Below are 13,645 nucleotides of genomic sequence, written 5' to 3' on the forward strand. Positions count from 1 at the left end.
TATTGGTGAGTCTCATGCTGCTGTGTTTGTGTTTTCAGATCCTACTGATCATCGCTTCAGTTATTGGGATCATTGTCTACAGGCTATCAGTGTTCATTGTATTTTCTGCAAAACTTCCCAAGAACATTAATGGCACAGACCCAATCCAGAAGTATCTGACTCCACATACAGCCACATCCATAACTGCTTCCCTCATCAGCTTTGTCATCATCATGATTTTGAACATCATCTATGAAAAAGTGGCAATCATGATTACTAATTTTGGTAAGTTCCTACCATAGCTTAGGTCATTGCCAAGACATTTTTAGAACCTGGCTAAAATAGAGACTGTATCTTTTAGGCATTTCAATTCCAGTATGTTACAATTTTTAGAAAATTTCAAGTATAAACATATTTTCTCTAGACTGTATAGGAAATGAATTATCTACAGCTTTGCATTAGTGAAAGGGACAAAGCAAAGACAGTCATTATAATATCTGAGCTTTTTGTAAACAGATCAGTGCTGAATAATATTTTCAATTACATTCGATCATGTACCCTATTGTTGAAAGTAAATAGTCTCTTTATTGCAAATAAGTGAAATAGGGTCGTGGTTCCAGTGGCAGATATGCCCCTCTGTTGCTGAGAGGACAGGCAATCACCCTGTTATGTGTGTTTTCCCATTCTGTCCATATTAATATAGCTCCATTCTCATCAGCTCTGGCTTTTGTAATGAATGTTTCGTCTCTCTGGCTTGTATCCCAGGCAACTGCTTTGTGTCCAAAGTTAAGTGCTTCTCATATGCTGCATATGCCTGGGTCATTCTCCAAATGGTGTGCTCAGTGGTCATCTTCTGAGACTGGTCAGCCCAATGTAAATTCTAAATTAGGAGGATGACCTGTTTGTCCTTCCCCAAATGCTTCTAGCAAGTGGACCCTTGTTTTGTTTGTTTTCTTCAACACCAACCTTATTGAGATTCAGGAAGACAAGGGAATATCAGTTAGCAGCCTGTTCAATGACAATTTTCTGTCAGTTTAGACCTAAGAAAAGACAGTTCCTGCCCATGTGATAACACTGTGCTTGTAAATTTTAAGGAACTGTTGAATATTTTTTGCCCTGTGGAATATTGTATCTATGGGGGAGAAACTCTTATAACAATGTGTAAACTTGAATTAACACAAGTAGCTATATTAAGGAATTCAAAACAGCTTAAATGGAAACAGTGTGAATTTTTTTTTTTAACATGTTAACTCATTTATCAGTGTCTTTGATTAGGGTCTCAAAGCTGTTCACAATTTTAAAGTCTTATTTTCTTTGCTTTAACTGCAGAACTGCCAAGGACCCAGACTGATTATGAAAATAGCCTAACGATGAAGATGTTCTTATTCCAGTTTGTCAACTACTACTCTTCGTGTTTCTACATTGCATTCTTTAAGGGAAAATTTGTAGGTTATCCAGGAGATCCTGTTTATTGGCTGGGAAAATACAGAAATGAAGAGGTATGAATATAGAATTATATTCTCTTGACAATGTAAGCTGCTTGGTGTTTTCTCTCAGTTGCCCAGCGTTTCTTCATTGTACATTCTCAGACTTTTTTTTAGCCTAAACAGAATATCAGAAAAAAAATAAAATTGAGGATTCTATTTCATGTTAGACCCATCTAAACTTTAAATGAGATTTTTCTGTTTAATATTCCAGTGTGACCCAGGTGGCTGTCTCCTTGAACTGACAACACAGCTGACAATAATCATGGGAGGAAAAGCAATCTGGAATAACATACAAGAGGTGTTATTTCCGTGAGTATTAAGTTGTATGATCTTGGGGATAGGACGGGGGATAACACAGCCCGCCCATCCACGCCATGGCCACATAGCTGCATGCCTGCCCACCTCTAAAATGAAGTACACGACTCTGTGCTTATTAAAAATCTCCAGATAAGGTGGTCCAACCAACAGTGTAAATGTATCCATGTTTATACCTTCACTTCAGGTAAGCCCATTGTGGCAAATTACAGTGACCTGAACTGTGCCTTCCGATATTTCTACTCTTGGCCTAAAATATTTAGGCAGTGTGTTTTGAATAGCTTTCCTTTGTTTGAAAACTGGGAATGCCAAATGTTAGCCAAATTAGAGTGTGACTTGGGCTCCTCTCATCAATGCTTCTTCTGTGTGTATAGGTGCTAGTTTCCTTCTAACTTTTTTCATACAGAATCCTAACATACCAAGGATATATTAGTTACTCTTGCTGCCCAAAAGTACACCCATCCCAAAAATACACAGGAAAGGGGAGAAAGGCCTTGTAAGTCAGCAGCTGTTTTCATGCCCTTTAAGTATGTCAAAAGGACAAAGTGAAGTGAATTCCACCATAAACTTACGTTCCTCCACCCTTAACCCCACCTGAGGTCCTTGGCTAGGATTCTTGGAACAAATGAAGATGCATATCTGACAGTGTGACCAGGTTCCCTTTGGAGTCTCTCCAGCACTTAGATCAGTACCTGGCATTTGGTAGGCTCTCTCAGCACCAACTGAGTGAGTGAGTTACTCATATGTTTCAAATACATAACATAGGTGAACTGTTTGTTGGACCCAGAGAACAAGCTCAGAGGTCTTTGCCCTTCCTAGCTTCACTTAGTATTTTGATATTTGAGGCATTCCTGGGAATGTTATTCTGTGCATACTTGACAAAAGTCTAGTAAGATTCCTGTGTTACACAACTCACTCTGGAGAAATTTTTATGTTAAAATATTAACGAAATGGAGTTAAATATCCAAAATGCCAGTAGCATCACCCTTTGGTGTTGAGATAATGAATGGCCATCATTTCCTTCCTTTGTATGTTTTCTCTATTTTCCACAATGGGTATGTACTACTTAACACATTGCATACGGATCACAAGAATCTTCACGAGGGATTTAAACCCCACCATATGCAACGTGTTAAAAGAAAATTCTCTCTTGAGAAGGGATATTTTCTCTTACATGATTTGCTAGAGGATGAACCAAAGACCTGACATAAGAGAACGCTCAGCACAGGTATCCCTCACTATCCACACTCACTTTTTAAATTCAGGAGCAGTAAACTCAGGAATAAAATAGATTCAGAGAGTAAAGGATGCTTGTATTCAAATTAGCAAGTGGGAATACTGTGCAATGTCCTAAATAGAAATGGTGATTATTTGTAGTATGTGGATTAAATATGATAATGAAGATGCAAAGAGAAAATGAGGTACAAAGTACTTCACATCGTGCTTTAGTAAAGGCAATTTATTATGATGCTGTTATGCTTATACGCATGGTAAATTCCTAAAGAAATTATTTCATAACCCCTGATAACAGTAGGACGCTTCCAACCTTGGCCAGGGGGAGAAGGGTCTGGTGTCTATTTTTAAAACGTTCTCTAGGTGATTCTCATGTGCAGTCAAGATTGATAACCCCATACTGGTATCACAACCCAATAGAAAACCCAAAAGACCAAGGATGATGATGGATGGATTATGACCCAAGATTTCCTTCTACAGATGAGTGGTTCAACTGAGAAAGACTGAACAGGAGGCCCAGAGTCTGTATCTCAGAAAGCTACCGTATTTCCCTGCAAATAAGACCTAGCCGGAAATCAGCTCTAATGTGTCTTTTGGAGCAAAAATTAATATAAGACCCGGTCTTATATAAGACCCAGTATTATATTATATTATATTGTATTGTATTACATTACATTACATTACATTATATTATACTATACTATATTACATTACATTATATTATATATTATATTATATCCGGTCTTATATTATAGTAAAATAAAACCAGGTCTTATATTAATTTTTGCTCCAAAAGATGCATTAGAGCTGATGGTCCGGCTAGGTCTTATTTTCAGGGAAACATGGTATTCAGAAAGACTTAATGTGGCCTATTATGGGTGAGGGAAGGCAGTGCAGTACAAGAGGAAAGTAGCAGATTAATCACGCAAGTGGCTGCCAGAACAGAAGTGTCATCCTGAATCCAAATTGTGATAGGTTTGGGGCCCCAATAATAGTAAAGACCTGCTTTTGTGGGCCCTGGAGAGGATTCAGCAAGAGGTTGAGGCTGGAAGTATGAGGCAGAGCAAGAGAATAAACCAATAGAAACCAATAATCTTGAATGCGGGTATCACGAAGGGTGATGGCCATGTGTGTCCTCAGTGCCACCTACATCACAAGGCCCCTGGAATGTCTGTAAAACTGCAGACTCCCAGACTTGACTGATTACGGAGCTTTGGGTTGAAGCATAGGAAGTAGCACTAATGTTCCCTGTTCTTACAAGTGCTGCAGTCAGATCCACCCGTCCAAAAAAGCATTGTGTCCCTGAGCCAAGATTCGAAGTACTTTAGGCTGTATTTACAGTTGGCCTCCACCAGTTAACCTGCATTGGTCAAAGGAAGATCCCACACAAGGATGCTTTCAGTCATTTAATCCTGACAGCAACCCTGGGCAGTGTAGGTTTTATCACCCTCTTTTATTTGAACTTGACTGACCAAAGCTAAATAGGGAGTGAGCAATGAAGTGTGGATTCTGGGGTGTCTGAGACCATATCCCTGTGCTATGTCCCTAATATCATAGGAGAGAAAGAAGTGGGGAAAGATTGTGAAGCCAGGGGCATGTTCTGTTAGAGAAGCCTTCCCTTAGTAAAATCCGGGAAGTGGTCAGTGAAAAGTTAACGCTGACATCAGTGGCACTGGGAAACCCAGCATGGTGAGCTATTTGTAATTCATATCTTACACTGCGCGCGTGTGTGTGTACAACGTCTTTAGAGTACTGTGAAGCCTCATTGTCCGAATTTGAAATCCATACAAACAAGTTCTTTAATCAGCCGAAGCTTAGTGAGATGTTTATATCCATTTTTGAAGTTGTTTGCTGTGCTTCTTCTGATGAACTCCACAAATAAACCCACAAGCCAGCTGTTGCTCTAGGGAACAACGGTTCTCTCTGCCACAGGTGCACCCCTCACTTCACTGCCAACTTCGGTTTCTTTCCAGGAAATTTCGCCATAAAAAAGGGGGAAGCACTTATGTGGGACACAGGCTTTGAGAAAGAGAAAAACTTACCATATAAGAAGAGACAAAAGACAGCTCTGTGGGGACAGTATCCAGTAGTGGGTAGAGCCCTGGCTGCCCGCCAAGGCTGTTTTCTCTTAGCTCTGCAGTGTGACTTTGAGAAAGTGTTTCACGTCTCTGGTCCTTGATCTGTTCAGCTTAAAATAGGGTCTTGACCTGTTTTATCTAATGCCAAAGTATGTCACTTTTCTCTCAGTGCCCCTCAGTGGCTCCCCAATTCCTTCAGAGTAAAAAAATGCCTAAATCCTCCTAATTGTTTCTTCATCACCCCTCCCTCCAGACTCATTTCCTAGTACTAGTCCTGGACCACCACCCTCCATACTGTCCATCACATGTGGGAGGCAGGCTCCTGCCTCCAGGTCTCTGTTGTCACTGTTCCCCTGCCCAGTTGCCTCCTTCATAGCTATTCAAATGTCACTCTCAGTGAGGCCTCCCTGCCATCATCCCCACTCCTCCCTCCCACAAATGCAAATACTGTCCTCTCCTTGTCCTACTTTAGTTTTCTCCACAGCACTTACCACCAGCTCACATCCTATGCCTGTATTTCTTTTGGTGATTTCCATACTGGAAAGACTATTTTGGATAATAGCACGGAAATGAAAAAAAAATAAAGTTAATCAAATAAGGGACAGTGTCTTTTCAAAAACTAAACTGCCCACATGAAAATGAAGTAAGAGAAAACATAGCAGTTGGAATTTTGATAAACTAAAGTACACGGTCACTACTGTTTTTCAAAATATTTTTGGGTAGGAAGGCAAAAATGAGAGAGATTTGGCATGCAAATGAAAAACTAATTTATTGGGAAGATGATGTATTCCACCTGAGATGTCAACCTTGGTCTGATAATGTCCTAATTTATATAATAATTTGATCTTTTTGGCAGCTGGATCAAGAATCTAATTGGACGCTATGGCACAGTTTCAGGCTCAGAGAAGATAACCCCACGATGGGAACAGGACTACCATCTGCAACTCATGGGCAGACTGGGATTGTTTTATGAATATCTTGAAATGAGTAAGTCATTAGTGAAGTTTTAGGTGCTATAAATTGTACTGGAGCATGTTTTCGATCCCAGAAGTATGGATTATGAAGCCAAATAATTGTTTAGCATATTGAAATGAAGAGGAGGATGTTTTTCTCCGCTAGATAAAACTATTCATTCAGGCTTTCAAATAAGGTGACTGTATCTTTGTCAGTATTTATGTTTGTACAAAGCTAAAGATTTATTACCAATGAAACAGAATAGTCATTGAGGTACGTCTTCACCAATAATTCTCAGAGCATTCTAACCATGTTGTCGGAGAATGAACTGAGAACTATTATTAGATGTGATTCAGCTTGGGCTGGAGTCCATGCAGGCACAGCTGTTGGCCGATACACTTCCGAACCGAGTCATTTCAGCAAGCTGGTACAGAAAACCTGCAGGAGCATGTTACTTCTTGTTGCAGGAGCGTTCATAGCACCCACCTCCCCTTCACACCTCACACTGCCTTTGACAGTGTGTTTCTTCTGGCCCATGTTTGCTGCCTGGTTCCTTGAGTGACCTCATGGCTAAGCACTGGCTTGAATTCAGAACCATTTTTCTGGTCTGGAATTAAGATTTAGCACAGGACCTTCCTGAATGTCTCTGTCCATTTGTGTAGTATTTGCTTGTGCTCTGTTTCTCATCAGTGGAACTTGATTTTGAGCTCTCAGTTGCCTTTAAATGGATGCATCTCAAAATAGATTTCCATAGGAAACACCATCTTTTCTATTATGCATGACATGCTTATATCCAATAGATGTTTTGTATCTGTGCCCTTTCAGCTAACCATTGCATTGAATTACAATTTTTTTTTTTTAAGCTTAGGAGAATAGAAAGGAGGTACAACATTTTGGTTGACAGGCCTTGCATTTATGCTTAGGGGTTTGTGTTTGTAAAGACACCCCTTTGTGGTTCTTGCTTATAAGTATGCAGAGAGAGAGAGTGGTTTTTTATTAAATCACATTCTATCTATAAAATAATTGCTTTTAAAAATATACATTATGTGTGGAAACACATCTGTTTCCTTCAGTGAGTGAAAAGTTCATCCTGTAGCTTCTTTAGTCAACAATGCTTTGCAGCCTGGAGTCTGATTTGAATTTCATTTTTGCTTTGTTATATTTTATGACCACATTCGATTAAGGGTATAGCTGCCATATATAATGTAGAAACTATGTTTATTGATTTATTCTGTTTATCTTCAGAAGGACTACAAGACAATTATCAGTTATCTTAAAATAAATCATAATTACAAATATTTCTTATGGAACTATTATCAACATTATTAATAAACATTTTGGGACAGAAATCATTCGTTATTTTAGCACTCCCAAAAAACTTCAAGTTATTTTTTCCTGTAGTTGATTAGTCAAGTGAATGACATTGAGAGGTCATGTTTTGGGGAGAAGTTGATGGGACTTTGAGTTTCTTAGTCTCATTAAAATAATTACTAACTAAGTAATTAGGTCTGGCCCTACTCGACCCTACAAGGAAAGATGGAATAACAACTGTTACAGACTTTTTTAGATTTATTAAATTGTTTTCCTATTATCCAAATAGTACCTATTGGAATAGAAAAATTAATTTCTGAGAACAGGAAGTCTGTTATTCTGTATTCAGCACCAGAGTGAAATCGATTTTTTGTTCTTTTAGTTTGTGGGAGATAGACTTTCCAAGTGCCTTCTGAATTATTTTTGTTCCTCTAAAGTAAATAGAGTTCCTTTGGTGATGGTGACATCACCACACAGTTTCCTCCTCCTTTCTGTTTTCCCCACATCCATTAATGATACCACCATCTACTTTTTTCATTATGAAGGGGAACATCTTTTGACAAACCCTCCACCCTTGCTTAGGCCTTGTCCCCAGCCACTAGCTCTGTTCCCCTCGGCCCGAAATACCTTTCTCTTCCTTTCTATCAGGAGTTCTGGCCAGGCCTCAGCAGTGACCCTCAACTTTTCACACAGATGAGCTGCTCTTTTCTCCAGGAATTAACTTGATTTTTGTCTTTTTGGCCTGTGATTGTATGCATGCCTCTCTCCCTGGCTAGACGGTTCCTGCTGGAGGTAGCTAGCAAAGCCTTTCCATTTTTCGGTCCTCAGCTGGAGCACCACTGCCGGGACCTAGTCCTCATAAATATTTATCTAAGTGAATGGAGCTTGGAGTTTCAACACACACATACAACTGTTAGCTGAGTTTACATTAACAGTGCCCAGCCACCCCCACCGAGTTCTGGATAGCATATGGTTTGGGGGGAGAGGGGAGTGTTCTCTGAGGGAAATTGCTTTTTATTTAGTAAATTCCCCACCATCCCTTGAGATTATTAGAGTAACCCTGGGGTGTTAACCAAAATTGCCTCCCCAATTGTCTGGTCCTGACTTCTCAGAACTCAGACACGGGACATAAGAGAAATAGTCTGTCAGTCTTTCAATCTGGAAGTCATAAGACACCGCTGTGTATTTAGAGCACAGCAGACACACCAGTGTCTCAGGAACGTGAGGATGCCTTCCCACTGGGCAGATGCCATAAATGAAATATCAGGAAAGTGACGAAGTGGGCCCTATTTGTCTCTGGTACTTCCTCTTCCACCCCACCATGTTAAAAATCTGTTGAAACAATGACTCTCATATTATTTTCTCCATTTAATTTAGTATGAATTGTTGTTCAACATCTACTTGCACCCAACTTTTTCTTTTCCTCTCTTTCCAGTGCTACACATACCCACCCCTTCCACACACACACTGTCCAGAACTCAAGCTGTCTTCTCCCATCTCTCATCTCTGCTCTGTTTCTGTCCACCACCTGCACTGACATTTCCTCGTCTTTGCAGCGTGAGCTTTCCAAAAGGGAAAAAAGCACTATAGTAGGTAGCCTTAAAAAAAAAAAGTGTATGTGTGTGTGTACACACATATATACATATACATATATACACACACAGATACCCACACACCTTGGCTTTTTAAAATTATTTAAGTAAAACAAAAATCAAGGAGGGAGAAACTTTCCACAGACAGTAAAATGGTTGGCCGTATCAAAAGCTGCCTAATGATCAGCTAAATAAGGGCTGAAATGTACAGTGGCTTTGGAATATGCAGCCACCTGCGAAGTTAGCAAGAGCCTCGTTTCAGTGCAGTGGGGAGGGCTACAGTAGGATAGAAAGCTTTCAGGCAGGAATGAATGGTGGAGAGACAATCAATGTAGGCACTTCTTCAAGAAACTGGACTTTAAAGTGAAAAAGAAAGCATGCAAAGTATCAGTGAGTGGTACAGGGTCATGAAAAAGTTCCAGCAAGGGTTAGTTTTATTTTTCCAATGGGTGTAAATTTTTGCCTTGCTGAATTGATAGGTCTTTGCTTTCTTGTTTTTCTTTCATTTTGTTCTTGGTTTCAAAAGTTGTTTAGAAAGTCCTTCTCACTTGAATATCAGAACAGATTAAACCATCTGGAATTTATTTTGGTGTCAAATGTGAGGACTCCAAATCAGTTTTCCCAGTGACTCAGCTAATTGATCCAATACTTGAATCTACTGATTTGAAGTATCACTTTTATGATATATTAAAATCCCCTGAATATCTGCATCTTTTCTGTTTAATTCATGGTATTATCACACCTTTTCTAAACTGTTTGAATTACTGTAGCATTATGATATATACTAATAGTTCCTAGAACTGGTCCCATTTTATTGTTTTTTAGAATGTCCCTCATACTATCAGTTCAAACATCCATCCTCGTTATTTCACTTGGCTGCTTGTGTATATTTCTTGAAGAATTTTAGCAATACCTTTCATATTTTTTTCTGAAATCCATTTGGGATTATAAACTAAATTTACATTCAAATTCTAAATTGTATTTTGGAGGAAAAGTTTGTTATGTCCCCAAACAAGTCTGCCCAATTAAGAGGATGATACAATCTACCACTCACTCATCATTATTTGTTTTACTTTATTTTTTTAAGTCAATTATCATGTCTTAACATTTCTCACTAATGTATTTCTAAATAGTCTGTGCTTTTGCTATCATTCTAAATGGTTTATTTTATTTTGGGGGGATTTTTGAGTTTATTGCTAATATAGTCCGAATTTCTGGCTTCTCTTGAATAATGAGATCTGGCAACATTGGGCCCTCATTCCAACAAGGAAGCTATGAGTGGTCCCTTCCATTAGGACATGTACTTTGCCAGTTTACCAGTTTACAGTTGACTGCACCCATTCTGTTCATTCCTATTACTTGCGTGGCTGCTGTAGGTGGATAAGTTCATTTGGGGTTAGATAAGTCATAGACACAGATGTTGACATCACTGCTATGCTGCTGACTCTGTGACATCACCAACTCTGGTCCTTGCCTCTCTGATTTCACTGAATGTGACCATTCCTGCCTGGCCTGGAGACGTGTCAGATCTTTTCAGCCCTGTCTGCTCATCTGTAACACACCCTGGCCTCTCAGACCAGCCGCACATGCCAGCTCCTCCTACCTCGCCACCCCTCCACCGTCTTGCCCTTCCTGGCCAGCATGGTCCCTCCCCCTTGGCTGACAAGTGCCCTAAAGGGGCAGTACATTTTCTGCTCATCCAGCCTTTGTTACATACCTGTACTAGTTTACTTTAAAGGTCTGCCAGTTAGGAGGGAGGGGTCTAAAACTGAAAGGTACAGTATGGTATAGTGTATACATGGTATGTGCCATGGAAATTACAGACAAGGAGAAAAGCACTTCTAAGCCACCACCTGCATCTTGACTTACTGTGACCACAGACTACAACAACTTCAAGATGAAAATTCCTAAAGGATTATATTTTGACTTAGTAAGACACTCGTATCATATACATTACTGTGATTTGTAATATCACAAATTCTCTGAATGTGCTGCGCTTGCATTCGCAGACTCAGAGGAGCTGGCCCATTGGCCTATTTTCAGCATATTTCCTCCAATATTCTTTAAGCATAGTCCTCCCAAAGGTACATTTCTTTTAACTTGTTAGAAACTCCCACAATATATATTTTTTAATCCTGAATCTCGAATCATTTTCCAACATTCTATTATTTCAATGCTAAGAATGGAAAATATGCTTAGAGTATCCCAAGATTATTTACAAGCATATAGCTTTGGTTGATTAAAGATTTTAAAATAATAATATTCCTATTAAGTGTATGCATATATGTGAAAGAAACAGGTTGTAATTTGTCTTTTTCCCAAAGATCTCATATTTGTGTTTTGTTTGGATACTGTCACCGTTGAACAGTTATTACCATAGATGTCTGTTCTAGGTGGGGTTTAGTGTGTTGTTTGCCTTTCTCTTTCTTTATAAGAGTAAAGGAAAATATGTTGTCCTTCCATCCATCCACCACTCCATGATGTGTGTCCATTCCATTGACAGTTATTCAGTTTGGGTTCGTCACCTTATTTGTGGCCTCTTTTCCACTGGCCCCTCTGTTGGCGCTGGTGAACAATATATTGGAAATAAGAGTGGACGCGTGGAAAATGACCACCCAATATAGACGCATGGTGCCAGAAAAAGCCCAAGACATCGGAGCATGGCAGCCCATCATGCAAGGAATAGCAATTCTGGCTGTGGTGACCAATGTGAGTAAAACCCAGGCTTCACAGAGAAAAGATCTTGAAAAGTCCAAAATTGCATTAGCGTTACTACCTGAGAAATCAAATGTTTGGTATTTCTTAAAATGGGAGAACGATGCCAAGACTGTCATCCATATCAACAATAGTTGTTATAACTGTAATTGTTATTCTTTAATGTATTTTAATTGTTTGTTTATAGTTATATTTCATAACTTACAAATTCCAGACCTCTTACAGAGGCAGTTGCTAAGAAGAGTAACCATTATACTATTGCTGCACATTTAGTGAAGTTTTTGTTCAATAGAAACATGGTAATAGTAATAACAATAAGTACTGACTCTTTTAATCCTCATGTGAGTATATAAAAGGAGCTATCCAAAAGTGTTTTTATAATGGAGATAGAAATCTATCCGTTTAGAATTTGAGGGTCCTAAAATAACAGCTATCATTCCACCATATTTTATTGTATATTCCAAATGATCAACTTAAAATATTAACTATTTGATGATGAATATGAACACTTCGTGCATTCCTAATCCTGTGTTACCTTCCTTGTCTGCTAGGGCAGAGGTTCCTCAAAGAGATGGGTTTAGGGCAGGTCTTCGATCGCCCTCCCACCTCACACCCATTAGTCTATGCTAGCCACTTGCTCGCTGGTCATTAGCTAAGCAGCCTCACACCCTATGTGTACCCCAGCTGTGAGGGAACAGAACTCAGTTGTTTACAACCTGATTGATCATGGACCTGTCTGAACAGTCGGTCTCTTTCTCACCCCACAATCCAACAGGGAGCTCTCAGAGCAATTCCCATGCCAGCTCATCCGTGGACCTCCTTCCCCCTAAAATACTGCTAACCAGGACTATTTCCTCTCATTTCACTCCCAGGTCACAATCCCCAACAAAGTGATCTCTCAGTTTTAATTTCTTAATCAAGCTACACTCGCCCTGAGTCCGCAGCCTTTCCCACAAGCACTTATAGAAGCAGAACAAAATTTGGCTCCTGGATGAGGGAAGCTGCTGAGCACTGCAGAGTCGGGGCAGACCCAAGCTCCAGCTCCCAGCACTGCAGCTTCCCAGCTGCATGACCTTGGACCAGGCATTACACTTCAGAGCTTCATTTTATCATTTGTAAGTTGAACAATTCCCTGTCACATATTTTAAGAATATTATATACCACAAAGGGTCGTTAGGGAATTCAGAAAGTTAATGTATGGAATGCACAGAGCCTGCTTCTTGTGGAATGTTAGCTGCTATTTTATCATCTTCATTACTCATCATTAACAGTGACTCTGAGTAGACTTTGACAGGTGTCTAAACTAGAGGCACAAGAATTTTATAGCGTGTCACTGTCTGAGCATAGTTACAGCTTTACACAATAAAACAAGTTATCTGGAACCCAGGTGTCACCCCAAGAACCCTCAATTTATCTGAATTGCATGCCATTCCTCCTTTTTGGAGAAAGTTGCAAATCACACACACAAACAACTGCAAGGTTATATCAGTTTCCATTCACCCAAACAGCCCACACCTTCAATATCCACTGTGCTGCGAAATGAAGACTGATGGGCAGAAGCATGACAGTGAGGCCTTTCCAGTTCCACAGTCATGAAAGAATGAATCTGTCATGTTCAATATGTTGTGTTACTCTAAGTAAGGCAGGAACGTGGACTTACGTGCTTTAGGAAAAATTTCAGCAACAAGGTTTGAAACTAAAAGGGTTTTTCTTTGACCTTCAGCTAACCAGAAAATTCAATTGACTCATACTCCCCATTCCTCAAGCATTCTGCTTTGATTGTATTAGGCATGTTGCCTAGTGTCCCAGCCTGGCTCTACCCCATTAGCACAGATGAAGTCTTGGCCATTTTTTCAGGGCTACTTTGTGTGTGTGTGTGTGTGTGTGTGTGTGTGTGTGCACACCGGCACACACACACCTGCTCATTGGTGCTGCTGGTTCTTACCCAGGTACTTTTTTTCTTGTAACGTAGGCATCTTAC

General features: G+C 39.7%; 1 protein-coding gene across 3 annotated transcripts in view; it reads left to right on the forward strand.

The window, feature by feature from the left end:
* The window catches only part of ANO6 (anoctamin 6), a 209,399-nt gene that overhangs the window by 183,912 nt on the left and 11,842 nt on the right, over nucleotides 1–13,645 (forward strand). For all 3 annotated transcript variants that reach the window (XM_088798927.1, XM_019748415.3, XM_019748416.3), the window contains exons 13-17: nucleotides 39–264; nucleotides 1,309–1,478; nucleotides 1,678–1,775; nucleotides 5,949–6,079; nucleotides 11,453–11,658. In XM_088798927.1, coding sequence (XP_088655053.1) covers nucleotides 39–264; nucleotides 1,309–1,478; nucleotides 1,678–1,775; nucleotides 5,949–6,079; nucleotides 11,453–11,658 — 831 coding nt within the window. The remainder of the gene's footprint in view (nucleotides 1–38; nucleotides 265–1,308; nucleotides 1,479–1,677; nucleotides 1,776–5,948; nucleotides 6,080–11,452; nucleotides 11,659–13,645) is intronic.

The sequence above is a fragment of the Rhinolophus sinicus genome, chromosome 1 (genome assembly GCF_057876585.1).
Source record: "Rhinolophus sinicus isolate RSI-liver-muscle chromosome 1, RSI-T2T, whole genome shotgun sequence".
In the NCBI taxonomy this organism is placed as follows: Eukaryota; Metazoa; Chordata; class Mammalia; order Chiroptera; family Rhinolophidae; genus Rhinolophus; species Rhinolophus sinicus.